Below are 19,511 nucleotides of genomic sequence, written 5' to 3'. Positions count from 1 at the left end.
CGGTTTGTAGCGACTGTGACTTCTGGAAAGGGAAAATTCCAGATACTGTGAGAGAATTTACCTTCATTTATTAATGTATATGAATTTTATTTACTGTTTCAGTTCTTCCAAAATTTGGTAAAGAATATTATATGTATTTACCGCAATGAATTCGACTGTACTCGTCCAAATAAATAAAAAGCTAATAATAGTAATAATGCTAGTTTTATCTTACTCTCCTTGTCTCCAGAATAAAATTTAGGTAGCTATGACTATTGAGTACATCTAACTCCATTACACTGCCATTTTCCATGCCCTCTCACTTAAGACTCAAATTTATAAATTAAGATATAGGTAATATATTGACAGTAAAGTTGACATTAATAATTGATGCGATTTAGTTCAAATATATAAAAGGACAACTTTTTAATAGAGTGCAAACAATACAACTCTGGTAAGTAATAATAATTGAAATTTTCATCACATATTTTGGTCTATGAGAATGAGACAGTATAAGATATACTCCCTCCTCCCATTACAGATGACCCACTTTCTTTATTTGGTTTGTCCCAGCTAAGATGACACATTACTAAAAATGAAAATATCTTTTTTTTCTATTTTATTCTTCCTCTCTTATTTTATTCTCTCTACTTCACATACAAAAAAAGTTACATAAATTTTCATTTCGTCCAAGGAAGGGGTCATCTTTCTTGGGACGGAGGGAGTACTATTGTTTTTTTAAAAAAATTTCCGGCAGTGGACGACATATTGATCTATTTTATGAAATTTTAAATTACTATTAGTATTTTTTTTATTTTTCAGAAATCTATAAAATTATTTTTCAGAAAACAAAGATGTATGAATAAATTAGAGGTTTGAGGTTTGAGTGTCACGCCCCCCCATTATTGCAACATGCAGAGCTAAATAAAATACTACTACTAATTAATAAGCCTTTTGAAAAACAAGGGAAAACAGCATATGAAATATTTATATCTCACTGATCTATTTATTTTACTATATTTCCCTCTGTTTTTTTCTCTCTCTAGATTGGTGCGCATTTCTCTTGTTTTTCTATGGGTGGAAGTGTCAGGTAATTCAGCCACACAATTCATCATCGAAGTCAGTCACCGATGATCATCGGTGCGCTCTTTCTCTCTCCGTCATTTTCTGCATTCTGATTCCATCACGTTTTTCCTTTTCGCTTCTGCATTCGGTACCTGCGAATTGCTTTTTCTTTTTGTAGACTGTATGTTTTTTCCCCCTCTTTTTGTGTTGATACAATCGCTGATATCTGCGGATTTTAGGTGGATTTTGTTTTGAGTCACGTGCGGTGGATCGGCGGATCGCCTTTCGTTGAGTTTGTTTCACTGAAATGTGATTTTGTTTTATGAATAGTTTTCCTGTGTGTGGAGCTGATCATTTCTCCTTTTTTTTGGTTATCGGCTTGTTAGATCTCTTATCTTCGAGTTTGATGACTTTAACCAACTAATATTGGCTGCGATTGTTCCAAATGTGGTAATTCTGTTTTCACTTATTAGGTTGTCTTTCGTTTTCAGCTTGCTTATCGTTTTGGTCGTTATGCTGCTCTATATATACTAATACTGAGAGGATTTAGATGTGTCCTACAGGTTGGGGGTTGTGTGTTAAGGTGTAGGGAAATGGACTTACAGCATATTTTGTGCTCTAAGTTTGATGTGTAGGAGTCGATGAAAGTAGTGTTGCTCTGAATCCACAAAATTGGATGAATGACTCCTATGCATGGAACCTATTTATGATTTTGTCTATCTTGGACGGTTAATGAATGTTGAAATATTAATAAATGTAGGAGAGGGAGACACACATTCTCCATACCTATGTGCCATTAAAAGCTTCGCATAAAATAGAAGATTCAATACTCTTTTCAACATTTCAATAAGTTGTCATCTCTGCAAACAAAGAAATAAGTTATTTAAGTAAGGCCTTCAAAAGACCACTGGTCAAACCAAATGAACATTTGGTCGATATATTGGCTTGATCAATGGGATATTGGATACCCAATTTTACATGAGTTAAGAACTTTGGGTAGCAATATTGCCAATCTTATACTTGCTCAACAGTTGATGAAGTGTGCTTAAATGTTCAACATTACGGACTCATATCTAATGTAATTCTGAAGTTCCTTAAATAGCTGCTTGTCATAAATATTGACAATAAATTCATTGTAAGTTTATTTTAAGTAGATATCCTTGTCTTTGTTGGATTTAGTGCTTCAGTCGTTGTATAATCTACCCATGGCTTACAACAACTTATCTGGTGTGGGTACCATGTGGGATTAAACCATCGCCAATAATACTATTTGCGTGATCAACAGAAAATGATCTCATCTATGTTTGCTTTGCTATTATCTCTAGCCTTAAACCATGTCGGTCTTCAGATGCTTGCACACGGGGCTGGGTCTGGGCTTATTTGGAGTTTGTTTTTGGCCAGCTGAGCAGACCAGGAGTTTCCTTTAGCTAACTAAGCTATTTGATCAAGTATTGACTCTTCTTTTTTACATATCACACACACACACACAGAGAAAAAGAGAGAGAGAGAGATTCTGTACCTGGCCTTAGACTGCTATGGTTAAGCCCGTCAAATTCAGTTCTTCAAAGCTTCCCTATTCAATCATCCTTTCTCCTTTTCATTCTGTCTGTTTCTGAAGCAGCAGTTCTGCATCGAGAAAGCTTAAACAGCCAATGCTGTGATAAAATGTACTTATTTTTTAGTTTTGAGCGCGCCCACTAGTTTCCTCTTTAATAATCTTGTTTTTGTACTTATTGTTGGATTGATCTAAAAATAAAGAAATTTGAACTGGAAATACATGATGGGTAGTACTTCCTTAAGTAGAATTTCCTAAGATTTGAAATTTTGAATTGGTTATTATTTGAGCTCATCTTTCCATTGTTATCAGAGGTGCCTGAGGCTTAGGTGTACAACTTTAGTAAGGCGTGTGCCTAGGCTATATGGCGCCTTAGAAGAGGTTATAGGTGCAAAATGCTATGCCTAGTGTAATTTTTATTAAGTTTGATTTTTTTATCCATGTGATTTTAGCTTCCATTAAAGATTACTACTCATCTATGAATGACTAAGTGATAACAAGAACGATCTTGAAGATCATGAAGGGGAAATCCAAAGTGACCTTGAGGAAATTGAGGAATTTAATTACAAATAGGGTAAGGATGCCTAATTTACCATGTCAATCTTAATGATGATGATTAGTCATCCAACATAACATGATTCATAAATTATAAGTACTCTTTTGTTTGGCAGGAAAGCTGAATATTGAGGCTTAATAACTTTATTGTACAATCTGGTTTATAATGTTATCATCCCTGAAAATAATTATTTATCTTATCTAATTATTATTCGTTACTTCATCCCCGAACTCCCTCCCCCTCCATTCTTGATACTTGGTCATTGATAATGGGCTATAACACACATTGTTTGCTTGAACTAATGCACTAGACTTTCACTTTTCTTTACCTCTTTTCTGGATGTCCTAATTGGAACCAATTCCCTAAAACAGATTCGTTTCCCTTGAAAATACCCCCATTAAAAGACGCATCAAAATTATTTGGGTCACTTCAAAATTCCTAGAGCTGAAGGAAACCTTAGTTTTACTGGCCAGGAGATGTATATGAATACATGCATCACATCCCTTTTATGTAGCTTTATGTTCCTCATATATTTATACAGTTTATTATCTTTACCCACTTTTGGTTGATTCTTCTTATCTCTGGGCTGAATTGCCTCCACCTTCTCAAAATTCCTGAGTAGGTATAGTAGCTGGGAAAACTATTGGAGGATCTCTATACACACATCCTTGTTTAACTATGTATCATCTCTTTTAGATCCCTGTCATAGTGTATTGTGTATTGTGTATTCTGAGTTTCCTTATATATATATGTATATATATTTTTGACAGCAGAATAAGTGGCCTTCTCTGCATTGTTCTTTCCCTTTATTCCCAAGTCTGTTTTTGATCACTTGAAAGGTTGAAGGGGGGCTTTCCTTTGTAATAACTAAAAGAAATAAATTTGATTATTTTTAATTTCCTTGTTTTTCTCTTTCAATAGTTTATACTCCTAGGCACACTAGGTGGTAACAAAAAACCCTTCTTATTGGCATATAAGTTTATGTCTACTCTACTCTAATGTTACTAATTAGTTTTGTATGATACTTCTTTATTTCAATTTTGTCTATTGATTCCTGTAATATTTAGAGCGATGCTGTTTTATTTTATTTTAGTTATTTTTGTTATTTGTGTTATATAGTCAAATAGTTCACCTGCTCATCCAGAGAATGTTGTCAGCCTAAGCGTACACATCATTTACTGACAGATAGATAATACATCAATTTTAACATTGCGGGTGGGATTATACTGTAATTCATTTTAGTGGTAGTATGGGGCTATTTTTCCTTTATATCTTTTTCCTCAATCTGAAATAATCGTGGATTATGTAATCTGGACCTGATATATTATATTTATGATGTGATGCTTATTACTTCCTCGTCCAACTCTACATGACTTGAGACTCATTTTGGTTTGTCCCCTTTATAAATACTCAAAAGTCAAAGCCAAAAGTATACCTAAAAAATGTCTTACAAGTAGACCCCTTTTAACTTATATCCATAAAACCGCATTCCTTAATATACGTATTCAAAGGTGTTGAGCCATGTAGAGTGGGATGGATGTTGCATTAGATTGTAAGAGCTCACCATAAAACTATAATATGTTACGCATTCTTCTTGAGTTAAACATGTGCTTATTATGTTATATGTGGTTGAGTCCAGACACTGTATCTTCAGCTACACAAGCAAAGTGGTGTTTTATTGAAACACTATTTCTTGAACTCGCAGAAATTCCATTAAGGATACTGCCTTAACTGTCCCTCATTTCTTATGGATGCTCACAATTTCGATTCGAATTGTATTCACTGTAGACAATTAGACATTCTATAATAATGATTGCACTTCTTTATGTGAATAAGCATTCAACAATTTCTCGTTATAAGCACAGGTCTTTTTCCTCAGGAGTTTACATTGGCACTTTGGTTCATACAGGTGAGTGACTTGCCCGAGGATATATAATCTGCTAGTTTTTTTGGCAAATGGCTACTATGGCACCTACTTCTGACTCAAGGGAGTCAGGGAGTCATGCTGTAGGGCTTGATAATTTGCCTGAGGAGATGAATGACATGAAAATCAGGGATGACAAGGTATGTAGGGTTAAAAGTAGATATTGAAAACTTTGTTTCTTTATGGTTCTCTTATTGTGCCTAACTTTTGTTGGACTTGGCGTGTAATGAGATCTTTCTTATTTATAGGAAATGGAAGCAACAATTGTAGATGGCAATGGGACTGAGACAGGTCACATAATAGTTACTACTATTGGTGGTCAAAATGGTCAGCCAAAGCAGGTAATGTGCCATCTTGTCATCTGTGTTTCTCTACTCTCTTGATCTGATGCTGCCCTTAGCTGCAACCTTCTAGGCCAAAATGACCCCCCGGCCCAACACATAGAGCAAGCAAAATTAAAAAAAAAAAGAAAAGAAAAAGAAATGATCTGTTGTGGTAGAATATAAGATGTCATCTTCTTGAGTTCATACTCTCAGTTTCTTGATGGAATTTCGATAGTCTTTCCTTTGGCCCCATTGTAAAATTCATTAGAAAATATAAGAAATATCCATGCTTGTAATTGTATGAAAAGTAGGCTGTTGTTGATGACAGCAGACCTAAAGAGTATATAATAGCTAATGCCAAGACTTTCAAGGGAATCATTCATCTGCTCAGAAAGACTCTAAGGGTGCTACTTTTACTCTTAATGTTTCTTAATATAGGACTCATAGGGACTGCAAGGACACTGGTCTTGCAAGTTGGGTGAACTATTACTGCAAATTTATATGCTTCTTGCATCTTTTGCAATTTTATGTTCTTCCCTTTGCTTGAGGGTCTGGAACTGGCTTACAAATTTCACTTTTTCTCCTTTTGGGCAATTCTTTCAGACAATTAGTTACATGGCAGAACGTGTTGTTGGACATGGGTCATTTGGAGTTGTATTTCAAGTAAGTTCGTTGATTTCCTTTGACCTTAAAATTTTATGTTGTACATACGACCATATTGTGTTTGTTATATGCCAATGCAACTACATTGCCATTGCTCATCGATTTTGTGGTAATACAGGCAAAATGTTTGGAAAATGGAGAAACGGTTGCTATAAAAAAGGTTCTCCAGGATAAGAGGTATAAGAACAGAGAGTTGCAAACCATGCGCCTTCTCAACCATCCAAATGTTGTGTCTCTGAAACACTGCTTCTTCTCGACAACTGAAAAGGATGAGCTTTATCTCAATCTGGTACTTGAGTATGTTCCTGAGACTGTTCACCGTGTAATCAAACATTATAATAAGTTGAGCCAAAGAATACCACTGATCTATGTCAAGCTGTATGCATACCAGGTATTTTTTCAGTTGCATTTCCTAGATTCTATCTGCTCTGTGAACTGTGGTTATTATCTTGGGAACATGTGGTGAAACTATATTCTCTCTTTGATATGCCTCTTCTTATAATTAATTGTAGGCGCTTGTAGGTTCTTAGCTCGAAACCTTGTTTAAGTTTTTATTGAAATTTAACATCTAATTATTCCTCTTGTTTTTCGTCTTTGTCATAATTTTCTATTCCACTCAAGCTACTTAATGAGTTGATAAGATTCCATCAACTTTATCACCATAGTGTCCTCATTATTTTCTGAAATTATGTCACATAGTTAACCTTGAGATATCGGTTGCTAATCTGAAAATCTACTTCAGGCTTTGTAGGTAAGGAATATTACTATTTCTATTGTGTCTGAGCAGCTGGATATTAATCAATAAATGTGTTTCTACAGATCAGCCTCATAATTGTATACTTATCAGAAGTTTTAACTCACCTAGCTGTTGTTTGGCAGATCTTCAGAGCTCTGTCTTACATCCATTGTGGTATTGGAGTGTGTCACAGGGACATAAAGCCTCAAAATTTGTTGGTACGTTTGTTCAAGTTTATATATCATTGGGGGTATACAGACTTATTCTATTCTTGGTGACTGAGTTCTCTATCCTTAGATTTGAATGACAAACAAATTCATATGTAGGTGTCGTACTTCATTTTGCTTGATATATGGCAGATATTAATAAATGTTACTTCTGTACCAAGTGTGTGTATGTAATGTTGATATGCTTAAATCTAGGATGATGATAAGTTGCTCATAATCTGATATACTAGCCAATTTATGTATGATCTTCTGTTTCTTGCCGTCTGCTGTAAATTTTGTTCTAGTTAACCAAGTGTCAGGACTCAGAATACAAGTATAAATTGTATGTGGAGCTCAACAGGATATCTTGATGGGTTATGAATCCAAGTAAACTGGGCAACATGAATTGGTAGTCGTGTAGGTCTGATGTGATGATAATTGAGGCTTTAACAGATATCCAACTGTATCATCATGCATATATACTTGCTTGTTTGCTTAATTTAAAATCACTGTGTAATAACAGCCTAAAAATTTGCCTGTATTTAGAGATAATTTGCTTTATTCAATCTCTTGTAAGAGTTTTCTCTAATTTGCCTGTTCCGGACTTTCTTTCCATACAATAATCTGATCATGTTATGCAGGTGAATCCGCACACCCACCAGGTCAAATTATGCGATTTTGGAAGTGCCAAAGTTTTGGTATGAAATATAGATTAGTGAAGTTGGCATCACGTTCACAGTTGGAAGCGTATATGATTGGCTTTATTATTTTTGGGTTTTGGCAGGTCAAAGGGGAGCCCAATATCTCGTATATCTGCTCTAGGTATTACAGAGCACCTGAGCTTATTTTTGGAGCAACCGAATATACCACTAGCATTGACATTTGGTCTGCTGGTTGTGTGCTTGCTGAGCTACTTCTTGGACAAGTACATATTTGCTCTTGCTCTGCCTAATAGATAGAGACCTTCAGCACAAGCAGTTACAGTGTTTCTTTTACAGTTTTACCTCATAATAGTAACTATTTTCCTTTGTTTTCTCAGCCTCTGTTTCCTGGTGAGAGTGGAGTAGACCAGCTTGTTGAGGTCATCAAGGTTCTCTCTCTCTCTCTCTCTCTCACTCACTCACTCACATACACACACACACACACGTACAAACTCACTCAGTCAAGGAAAAAATAGCATTTCTATACTTGCACTATGTAACCATCTTCTATAATCTTGTATTATCTATAAATCCTTCCCCCCTATCATATGATCGTTTTGGTGGGGAGTTCTCTTTTTTGCTTGGGGGGGTTCTGTGTGAGTCCTTACCAGTGTTGCTAGGGGCACGGGGCGCACTGGGCCAATGAGGTGAAAATCCGGGGCACGGGGCGCACTACGTGCAGAGGTATAAATGAGAGAAATGAGAAGTGAAAGAAATTAAATGGGCAAATGAAGTTTAGAGATATAGTAAATGAGAATAGGGAGTCTCTCCATGACAGATTAATGGAAAAATATGAAATAGTAAAGCACCATTAATGAGCCTAAATGTTGTTAACCAGTTACAGTTCTACAATATCTTATCTATTTGTTTCTTCAGATATTTAGATGTGTAAGTATTAGAAAGGGGAGAAATTCTGGATGGGTTCATGTGGGAACCATTCCTGGTGAAGAAAGCTAGGAGCAAATGCTTCTTTGCATATTGCTTATTTATATATACACCAATGCTTAGTTTATGCTATTGCTATTTGTATACACAACACTTTATTTTCCCAAAGTGTTTATTTACATAATGCTTCTTTGTATGACAACTGCAGATCATATTGGTTCTGTGTACCTTCAGAGAATTTGATCTCTTCCCATGAAAATCTCATTAAGTTATCTAGTGGATTTTGGGGTTCTCGAATCAATCTTGGATGTCAAAGGGTTCATGTTAGTTAATCTTTGTATAAAGCTCAGTGAATCTAACTCCACTAATGAAATGACTTTCTCAGGTCTTGGGTACTCCAACCAGGGAGGAAATAAAATGTATGAATCCCAATTATACCGAGTTCAAATTTCCTCAAATTAAAGCTCATCCGTGGCACAAGGTATTCCTATGCTCCTGCGTTTGACCTCATTTCTTTGTTTGTTACGGGATTCCATTTTACAATTTGTCTGTTGACCAGATATTCCATAAACGCATGCCTCCAGAAGCTGTGGATCTTGTTTCAAGACTACTACAGTACTCTCCTAATCTGCGTTGCTCAGCTGTGAGAATTCTAGTCTTTGCATTGATTAAAGGGTTGAAACCGGTCATTTTGGTTTCATAATGCTTTTCTATATGCAGTTTACAACTTTACCAAACCGTTCACTGCTTTAGATTATATAAAGAAGTCATGGTTACATCTGTTGTTTTTATTCTTTGTGGACATCTTATAATTTTCTTCGGTGTTTGGTTTCCAGAAGCTCTTATACTTACGAATTACCTTTACTATTAGTTTAGCAAATAATTGAGTCATTAACACGCACTGCAGCTGGATGCCATAATGCATCCCTTTTTTGATGAGCTGCGTGATCCAAACACTCGACTTCCCAATGGCAGATTCCTGCCCCCATTATTTAACTTCAAACCACAAGGTAAACATTCCCAAGTCTTGTTAAATTCCTCATTTCTGCTGGATTCCATTTCAAATAGTTGCCTTGTGTGTATAGAGTTGAAGGGTCTCCCAGCGGAGACTTTGGCAAGGTTGATTCCTGAGCATGCGAGAAAGCAGTGTCCTGTTCTCACAGTATGATTCTCGTAGCAACCAGTTGAGCCTTGAAGAGCCGTGCACAAACATAATGTATCTCTGTCTTCATCACCATATGTTGTTTTTATGTTATAATATGACCCTGTTTGCATGTGTATGAAACTGTTGACTGATTGCCTGAACACCATCTGTTACTACATTTTTCCTGCTTTTTGGCGAGGTTTTTACCTCATGTGGATATAAGGATGACTTCGTATCTGTAATGAACTCACCATTCTCTCTTTCTGTATTGCTATCTTAATTTCCCTTATATTTCCAATTTTTAGGGAAATCACCATTTTTACCTCATGTAGTATTACTTGAATTTGAATAATAATATTGTTTTCCCAGACTATTCTAATAATATACTCTCTCAGTTCCATTGCAGTTGATTACAATTGAGAGTCTACAATCATTTGTTGCCATGAATGCATGATTTATCCCCCAAAGTGAAATACGATTCATGGAATTAGTTTATGGGTTTTGAAATGGGTTTTGATGTATGTTTTGTTGATTTTGGTGAAGTTGCGAAAGAGAGAATTTTATCGATCATTTGCTTTAAGTTTCAAAAGTAGTAAATACTAAAATGTTCACAATCAATATGATATTTTGGAGTAAATGATCCGAGGACAAAATCGACCATTTAATCTAAAATTAATAAGCAAATTATGTAGAGTGGGGAATTAGCTAAGCTATAGCCTATAGAAACAATCCATTCAAATATTGTACTAGTCGGAGATTGGGAAAGATGCCGTTGGGGAAATACTACTGCGATTATTGTGACAAACAATTCCAGGACACTCCGCCATCACGGCGGCGCCACCTCAACGGCGTTGCTCACCAGAGGGCCAAAGCTCTCTGGTACGACGCCCTTCGCTCCTCCTCTCAATCACAATGTCTCTCTTTCTCACTTCTCTCTCAACCTCAATAATACATTTCATTCAACAAACACAAATACCAACTCATCTTTTCTCTTCTTTTCTTTCTTTTTAGTTGATGACTTCCAGTCCATTAGCAAAGGCGTCTGCCATCGCTTTGTCCGTACGGTAAATTCTCGCACTTTTTACTTGATTGCTTCTAAATGTTTACTCATAACGGGATGAAACTGATTAGCCAAATATGTTGGATTAGATATAAGTTATGAGATTAAGATCTTCCTCGGTTTAATGTGTTATTGTTGAAGCCTTATGGAAATGTATGTTAGGTGTTTGATAATTTGCTTCATTGGCAGCTCAACTAATTAAACTGATTTTTGTGACAAAAAAAATTACTATGAGTTTTATTGTAAAAGAGGTCAAATTAGTGAATTAAGAGGCTTCTCCCCTTAATTATTTCAAATTAGGTTACATATACAAGTTATGGCTTAATTTAATTTTTAAAAAATTATGGATTGTTAAAGATTTTTCAGAGTACAAAGAGGGAAAATGAAGAAAGCTGTTCGTCTTTGCAACTATCTTGCAACTTCAAATCTTCTGTTCTTATTAAACATCTCCATGTCACTGCCCATTAGATAATCACAAACAAAGATTAGGAGAGGTTAGAACAGTTTTCGCATGTATTTATGTTCATGGGAATATTCAAAGGTAAAGGGCACAGTGAACACTCCTAAGTCCTATCTATCCCCATTAAGAGAAGCAAGTCTGTTTGAGTATCATTTGAAACTAATACAGTTTATTTCTCTACATCATATCTGGATCATATATTTTTAACAATTAGCTACGCTGCATTCACGATGACGAGATTATCCAATTTTCAGCAGGCTGCATATATTTGGCAGGATGGTGTATGAATGCATCAATTTAGAAACTTAATTTATGATTTCCCATGCTTAATAATATGATAATGAGCGAAAACTGGTCAATCCTGAGTTTTTGAAAGATGCTTGCTAATTAGTTTGTTGAAGGGTTTTTTTGTATCGAAATTCGGTATGCTTTTTTAGTCTCAGTTTCAATCATGCATGCTGTCATTAGTTTCTTGAATGTGCTCTCTAATTTCTTTTCTTAAAGTAAAGGGTTCGTGCCAATATGGAGAGTCATGCAAGTATCATCACCCCAAGAATAATTTGACAAATATGAATGCTCAAAGATTGGAAGGTATCGGTTGCTTCTTTAACTATTATAATCAGTAGTTTATATATTCATGTTGTCAGCTCTCCAATAACCAGGAACGACTGCTGCTAGTCATGCTCTGTCTGGGGGTATTCCCGATAGTCATTTGAACGGAGGAGCCACTCTGCCTGGCAAGTTTACATTCCCCTTTAAACAATGTCTCACTTCTTAATATGTCTCAGTGGTAACCTTTTCCATTTCATTGCAGCTATATTCCTTGGCAATCAAATGGGAATGTCCCTTGGAAATCTACCTCCATCGTTGTTGCCTCCTCCAGAAGGTGGATACCCATCTCTACCTTTTGTTGATTGGGGATAGGTGTGCCACCCTTCATTATACCAAGCTGTAATTAAATATAAATATTTGTAGTGCTTATTCTTCAAATTTTAGCTTGTATTTACTACCCCTAGAAGTTTCTTGTTACCTAAAATACATGAATCCTCACCTTATTATGCCTTTTTCATGATACATTCTCCTGAATGTATTTTTTCACAGCTTTATAGAACCAATATATATATTTCCTTGTCTAATCTGCAATGTTCTAGAATGTCATGTTACGCTTGGAAGAAATTTGAACTTGAGATTCCGAGCATGACCATTATATTGGTTGAATATTCTCCTTTCATATATTCACTAGAAATTGTTAAGTTTTCACTTTTCAGGAAGTTAGGAACTTTGCAGTAACTTCTTATTGGGCGTGTTCTCTTTGATTGTAAATTTTGTCATGGAAAAAGGAGGAAAAATGAAATTCCCACCCATTAAATGCCTCCATTCTCTTCACTCCTTGTATATAAACAAAAATTTCATCATCATTTCTTGTTTCTCCTTTTCACTCAAATGAGGGAAAATATTGTTGAAGTGAAAAAAAGAATAAAGAAAGGGTGAAATTCTTTTTTATTGAGGGAAAATAAAAGAAGAATTTAAAGGGTGATGACTTTCTTTTCCCTTTTTTCTTCTGATAAATTTACAAAGAACAGAGAAGGCACCCTAACTATTAAACAGAAAAAAAATACTATAGAATACGAGGAATGATAAACAACCAAATTTTGTACAACCAAAATAAAGTTATATTAATAATTTGATGTATTAGTTATATATTAAAATTATAAATATAGTAAGTGGATAAGTTAAAAAGACTTATTAGCCTTTAACCTCATTTTTTATATTTATATTTGAATTTTCTTTCTATTATTTTTAAAATTTGAATTAAAGTAGGCACTAGTTACATATATAATTCTAAAAAAATAAAAAAATTATAAAAAATCATAAATATATAACCACAATATTATGCACTTTCCATGTACTATATATGTATCTAATATTTTAATTAAATTCATAAATAAACCTATTTTTTTGTCAAATAAACAAGAATTTGGTTGTACAAAATTTGGTCACATAGATTTATTGAATACTATAACTTTGGATTGCAAATCAAACATTCAAGATGTACTGCTGTAATTTATGACAAGAGGATGACGTGGTTAGATCTTAACGTGTTGGATGATTTGACAGTCATTAGAGTATGGTTGCAGCCAGAAATTTCTTTCCCCTCCTGGTAGCAAAATGAAGTTGGATAACTAGAAAGATGGACTGCTTTTCAAAAGTTCCATTAAATGAATTTGATCATGATTGAGTCGACTGTGTAAGATATGCATGTGGAGTGGTTTTGGTAAAGGCCCTGCCCTGCATGGACTTGGTTATTGGATGGCTTTTACTTTTTAGGACCACATGAAGCTGCTAAAATATGCTGTCTAGTACTATTAGATCATTTTAGATCCAATGGTATATGATCTCTTGGTTATGGGCCAGAGATTCATGCTCACCATGATATCTTGTTCCTGCTCGCACAACATCCAACCAAGTGGCTTCCCCTTCTGTCAAACCCGGCCATCACATCATGATGGCACAGCACATTCTCGTGTTAGACCTGAGCAACCACCTCATTTCCAGTAGCCAAAGGAGACATGAAACATGAGCCGTGTTGTTAACAGTGCGCCCGGCTGGGATGCAGGGGATGGCTGTGACTTTTCAAATATCGAAACCCTAAAGTAGGCGGTTGTGCCTTTCAAATCCCTAAACCCAATAAACTGTTTTTCAATAAATAACAAACACAATCTGTCAGATTTTCTCCTTTAAATATGTGTTCTTCTCCCTTCATATAACTTCAATAACACACTCACAATTCTCCTAACAACAGGGTATATTCACTGCAATTTTTCTCAAGACTCAAATTCTCGCCTTGCGTCCCGGATCTTTACCTAATCGCTCGGTGCGCCCTGAGCTCCTAACAACTCTGAACATGAGCTGAATATGTTTTGTAGGTAGATTCTTGTGACTATCTCAAGAATTTTGATGCTGTGAATTTATCAAATCCACAACTGCCTTCTTCCACTTGTACATTTGATGTTGCCCCAATTTTGAAATAGCTAGAACGTCTATATTAAGTGAAACTAATTTATTGACTAGTTTGTACTCTGGTGCATATGGACGGATGATTTCAAATTTGTTGAGAGCCTATTGTGTTTTCAAATGATTATCCACAATTTCTATTTCTCAAACAACTTATTTTCTTACAAGTCAAATTAATACTCCCTTCATCCCAATAAATATGAAACATTTGGTTTCCGGCACAAGATTTTATATAATGTTGTTTTGTGAGTTAATGAAGAGAGAGTAAAGTAAGAGAGAGGAAAAAGTAGAGAGAGTAATGTTTCTATTTTAGGAAACATTTCATTTTTAATGGAACATCCCAAAAAGAAAAAATGTTGCATTTCTAAAGGGACAGAGGGAGCACTATACTTGGTAAAAAAAAGCATGGTAAAGTTCTGCAGTAACTTAATGTGGAGTATGTGAGAGATATTTGATAATTTACATTCACTCAAATATTTATTAATAAAATTATAAAAGCAATGCAGTGAATAGATAGGTCCCATCTTCTTGGCATGCACAACACAAATCCAAAGGTGAGTCATAACAATCTCCCAAAACTTATTGAGAGATTTAAAAGAAGACGATGATGAGTTGAAGGGCTCTAATATATGGAGGCAAGTATCTCCAAGAGAGTAGCAGCAAACTGCATTTGAGTCTCTTCATCTATTGTCAAGAAGAGAGGAACATGGACAAACACTGATTTTATCCCATTCTGCTCTGCAAACCGCAACGAGTGGTAGTATACATAGTTGCAAACAAATCGACCAGCATCATCTGATGTGGTCACCTCATATCCCATCTTTGCCAATGATTTTGTTATCTCCTTTACTGGAAGAGAAGTCTGCACCAAGAAACTCACAAAATTGAACCAACAAATATCCAAACATATGTGATTCTAATTTCAAAACATGGACTTTAAAAGAAAACTGGACAATAACTTCACTCCTGCTGTTAGCAAGAAAATCGATAGTGAACAGTACAATACGAGACAAATAGTGAGCACAATGCCCAAGAATGCAAGTGTGACAAAAGGGTCGAGAGAGCTGAAATGAAAAGCTTGATTGGTGAAGCAAGTCTTTGGGTGAGTCAAATATTAGTCTTTTGAGGAGAACCTGAAATATTCCTTTACCTCCCTCTTAAAACCTTACTAACTTCCCCTCAAAACAAAAGATTTCACAAATCAGTAATGTTTAGACTATTTCTACTTACACAAAAGTGAAAACTTAAGCAAAACTTATTCTAACACATGCACAACTTATTACATGTCATTTTATTAACATTGGTGGTGGCCCAGATAGAATGTACTGCAACGGATCAGACTTTTCGCAACATTCTAGCACGCAATGATTTAAGCTTTTGCGTCACATAAAAAAAAGTCAACTCCAGAGAATTTCACCACTGGTCAACGAAAAAGACCATAAGCAAAATTGTCACATACCTCACGAAGTCGTGAGATCCCACCATCTGCCGGAACAATGGGAACTCTCTGAAATTAACCAACAAAGATGCCAACTTATATATTAGACTTCCAAGAAGATAAAAACAAAATATACAAAGTCGGAAGTCAGTCTCAACCAACCTGGGGCTTCCATCCCATCTCATCAGCACAACGGAATGTAGCTTCATTGACAGCTTGTTGCTCTATAGCAAATCTTGTTGCTCCACTATTAACCCCAAAATGAACCTGAAAGCTAACTTTCCACATTATGAAAAATCTCATGCATCAAAACAGAAAGCATCCAAGTAAATTCGCAGGTTCATCTATATCTTGGCACTTCTATCAATATCAAATTAAACAAAATTTGTAATCTTGATATTCATTGTGATTTTGTAGACACTACACTCCATTGCTTTTGAGTTCTAAATAATTGAACTGATTAACTAATAATACCAACATAGTCAAGAGTTTTGGACAAGATGAACATGCAATGAGCCAATGACACACATACGCGCAAGATAAAATGACTATCACAAATTCAAGAAGTTTGTGCTCTATTTTGATTAATATTTTCCTCATTGAATTAGCCACATTCCCAAGTTAACTGTACAAGAAAGTAACTTAAGCAGCTCACCCAAATAACTCTGTTGGAATTCGGAACATTGGCATCCTTACTCAAAGCAGATTGCAAAGTTTGATATAAGGGAACGATAGCTCCTTGTCCTGCAGTCTCAAGAACTGTACAAGTGCCAAGGATCAACCCTTTTGGCAGACCCCTTTTGTTCATGTATGATTGCAGATTATTCACAATTGTCTCAGTAGGATTTTCTGCAACCCCATGAAATTTCTTAAATCCGGTCACGTGGACTGTTACTACAGGAGCAGGACCTTCAGACCCCATCTATCTATCAACACGCAATCTCAATGATGCAAAATATGTCAAAGAATTCAGGTTAAACCTGAAACACAATGATCAAACATGAGTAAAATCTGAAGCCAGCAAAAGGAGATGGTAAACAAAGCCCCATGCATCAGCACAACACTACAATAACTAATGCTATACAAATTTATGTAAACCATAGGAGTATTGTTTAGGTCATGTATGTAAAGAAAAAGCATCAACAAAAACAATCAAGCAAAACTCAAAAATATATTCAAAGACACAAGAGAAGAAAATACAAGTAAAGCAATTCAAGAATTTTCTTCAGCCTAGAAAATAAGTATGCACTCAAAATCTTATATTCTATGGAGAATTCATAACCAACAATATATTACATGTACATGAAAGAATCTAACACTATATTTGCGGCTGAAAAAGGAAATAAGAACTTTTACAGCTGACGATCAGAATTGATCAAAACCCATGCCTGATTAATCTGAATTCCTAAACCTCTGTGATTAAAAGTTGACTCCACAAAAACAAGAAATCTCAAAACACACAATAGAATCAGTACTGAAACTAAAACCCTCTTGGAAATTCCAATACAGATGATCAAGGAAAAAAAAACAATACCGACAGAGGGATCGGGAAAAGGGCACACGTAGAATTCAAGAAAGGAACAAACTTTGGGTAAAGATTGAATTTTTTTCCTCTGGGCTAACCTGATTTATGAAATAAAGAGGGGATGACATCGGGTCTCAACCACTAGTCTTATCTGTACATCTTTATTTTTTATTTAATTTTTATTTTTTTGGGAATTATGTGGAACTAATTGAACTTCATTTAATTAAATGAATGAAAAGATTCGACTTTTCCGGTGAAGCTACTATTGTCACTCTCTCCCTATCTATCTTTCTCCATCAGCATGAATTTTTGGGGCTTAGACGTAAAAGGGTAAAAGAAGGTGGGTGGTGATGGTGGGCTGGACTGGGCCCCATTTTATTAAGAAAACAAAATATTGGTATCAATTCATAATTATCTCTGTGTTATTATATTGTGTGTAATCATTGCCCCTTGAATTTATTATTATAGTGGTTCAAATCAAGGAAAAGATAAAAAGATTATGGTGATATGACCCAGCTGCTATTTTGCTGTTTTCTCCACTTTCGGATTCGAAGTTAAATTGTTGAATTTATTATGTCAAGTATCGATCTTGTACTGTGAAGACACGGATTTAATGTAAAATTGTGTATGTACACTACCACTAACGTTTGGCCACGTGGCGGCTAATATTTAAATTTGTTGCAAATTAGGATAATCATAAAAAATTAATCGATTCATCAAATTTTTTATATCAAACAAATGATTGTCGTGCCAGGCTGCCAGCTATAGTCCACAAATCAAATGTTGGATTTTGATGCGGTCGAATAATTTTGATTTTGTACAATAGTATATCTTATATAATACTTCCTTCGTAAATGTGGGAATTGTAAATTTTATTTTTCTATTTTTAGTCCATTAATAAATAGGAGTCTTTGATCCATTATTATTATAAATAATAACAAATTTTGATTACATTAATTTATCATATTTCATTTAAAACTATTAATATATACAAATAAGACTCATATTTCACTAACTTTATTTATTCATTTTTTTTAATATTTCTTAAAATATGTGTTATCAAAAAATAGACTCCTAATAGCATACATATGGATTAATAAATGTTTTCCGTAATACCAAGTCCTATATCATATATGCACATATGTTCATATATATCATTGAGTTCGTGCAAGCTCAATCTTTGAGTTGTAAAATTGGAGGCTTGATCATAATCGCAACGTAACAAATCAATAATTAAGTGTTGTCCCAATTTATACGTGGTGTGTATACTTCAATTTGGTTTAAAGACTCACACTTTCAAATTTAATTAGCCCGGAACTAAAGAGTGATGGTTGATATAAGAAAAGATTTTCTAAGTGCGATGATTAATGATGCGTGGGTCATTCATTGACATTAATTAACGTATTAATATGTTAACAACAATAATTAAATTTTAATTAGAATAATAAGTATCGAATAATAATATTAGAGTTGTTAACTCTTGGACTAAGCTTATTAGTTGAAGTGGACACCAATAAGGACGTTTTGCTAATCAAGGCAAAAACCAAAGCAAGCTTATGCTCAGTAGAAATTCACCCAAAACCAATCCAGCTCAGGCCCACGCACAGCTCAGATCCAGGACCAGCCCAACCAAAGTATAAATAAGGCCCACAACTATGAATATCACAATGATTTATCCTATAATTTAAACATAAATCTAAGGGGTAATGGTGCCTGATATCACAAAATATCCAAAGATTAATTTTTTTTCATGTAACTTTAGACTTGACATATAGTATCACAGACTCAAACAATTGTTAAATTTTTTCCAGTGAAGACAAAATCTGACTATATTAAAATGAGATAGATAGCCATTAATGCCTTTAGGGACTTTGTAATCGCATCATTATCAATTTTTAATTGTAAACATATTTGTTGTGATGTGATTGTAAGTGAGATGTAGCTGGATTCTATAGCCGGTTGAAAAAAATTCACTAACTATTTAAATTCGTGATATTATATGTCAAGTCTAGGGTTCGTGAGAAAAAAATAAATTTTTGGTTTTCGTTATATTAGGCGTCAATACCCCTAATTTAATTATATTATACTATATTTTTATATTAATTTATAATTTTCAAAATTCATCTTTACATTTATATTTTTTAAAAAATAATTGTAATAAATAAACATAAATGTACATATTTATTTAATAAATACTACTAATAATGTAATACTAAAAGCATTCAACAAATATACATCAACTTTAAATGAAATTTGAAAATATAAAATCTAATAAA

At 34.6% G+C, this 19,511-nt stretch overlaps 3 protein-coding genes across 7 annotated transcripts; 2 read left to right on the top strand and 1 right to left on the bottom strand.

Moving 5' to 3' along the window:
• The first annotated feature begins 959 nt into the window (after positions 1-959).
• Positions 960-10,001, top strand: LOC125218101 (shaggy-related protein kinase alpha-like). Of its 3 annotated transcripts, none has more exons than XM_048119696.1 (13): positions 960-1,069; positions 5,065-5,219; positions 5,328-5,420; positions 6,006-6,065; positions 6,184-6,456; positions 6,945-7,019; positions 7,649-7,705; positions 7,792-7,932; positions 8,047-8,097; positions 8,979-9,074; positions 9,153-9,236; positions 9,501-9,603; positions 9,679-10,001. In XM_048119696.1, exons 2-13 carry the CDS (start codon positions 5,112-5,114, stop codon positions 9,759-9,761), a joined length of 1,224 nt encoding a protein of 407 aa, XP_047975653.1. In that variant the 5' UTR covers positions 960-1,069; positions 5,065-5,111; the 3' UTR covers positions 9,762-10,001. The 3 variants fall into 3 exon arrangements, with proteins under 3 accessions (XP_047975653.1, XP_047975651.1, XP_047975652.1); XM_048119694.1 differs by having other exon boundaries at positions 967-1,119; XM_048119695.1 differs by lacking the exon at positions 960-1,069 and adding an exon at positions 3,154-3,173.
• A 135-nt stretch (positions 10,002-10,136) lies between these two features.
• Positions 10,137-12,357, top strand: LOC125218102 (zinc finger CCCH domain-containing protein 3). Its single transcript, XM_048119698.1, has 5 exons — positions 10,137-10,651; positions 10,749-10,801; positions 11,767-11,848; positions 11,920-11,994; positions 12,072-12,357. The coding sequence occupies exons 1-5, from the start codon at positions 10,504-10,506 to the stop codon at positions 12,179-12,181; spliced, it is 468 nt and encodes a 155-aa protein (XP_047975655.1). The 5' UTR covers positions 10,137-10,503; the 3' UTR covers positions 12,182-12,357.
• A 2,305-nt stretch (positions 12,358-14,662) lies between these two features.
• Positions 14,663-17,473, bottom strand: LOC125223101 (pyrrolidone-carboxylate peptidase). Of its 3 annotated transcripts, none has more exons than XM_048126081.1 (5): positions 17,334-17,473; positions 16,366-16,690; positions 15,873-15,977; positions 15,732-15,779; positions 14,663-15,134 (listed from the first exon to the last, which is right to left on the bottom strand). In XM_048126081.1, exons 2-5 carry the CDS (start codon positions 16,630-16,632, stop codon positions 14,895-14,897), a joined length of 660 nt encoding a protein of 219 aa, XP_047982038.1. In that variant the 5' UTR covers positions 16,633-16,690; positions 17,334-17,473; the 3' UTR covers positions 14,663-14,894. The 3 variants fall into 3 exon arrangements, with proteins under 3 accessions (XP_047982038.1, XP_047982037.1, XP_047982039.1); XM_048126080.1 differs by having other exon boundaries at positions 17,245-17,396; XM_048126082.1 differs by lacking the exons at positions 14,663-15,134; positions 15,732-15,779 and having other exon boundaries at positions 15,883-15,984; positions 17,245-17,396.
• Between the last annotated feature and the right edge of the window lie 2,038 nt (positions 17,474-19,511).

Source organism: Salvia hispanica, chromosome 4 (assembly GCF_023119035.1).
Source record: "Salvia hispanica cultivar TCC Black 2014 chromosome 4, UniMelb_Shisp_WGS_1.0, whole genome shotgun sequence".
Classification (NCBI taxonomy): Eukaryota; Viridiplantae; Streptophyta; class Magnoliopsida; order Lamiales; family Lamiaceae; genus Salvia; species Salvia hispanica.
This window is presented reverse-complemented; position numbering and strand designations above follow the sequence as displayed.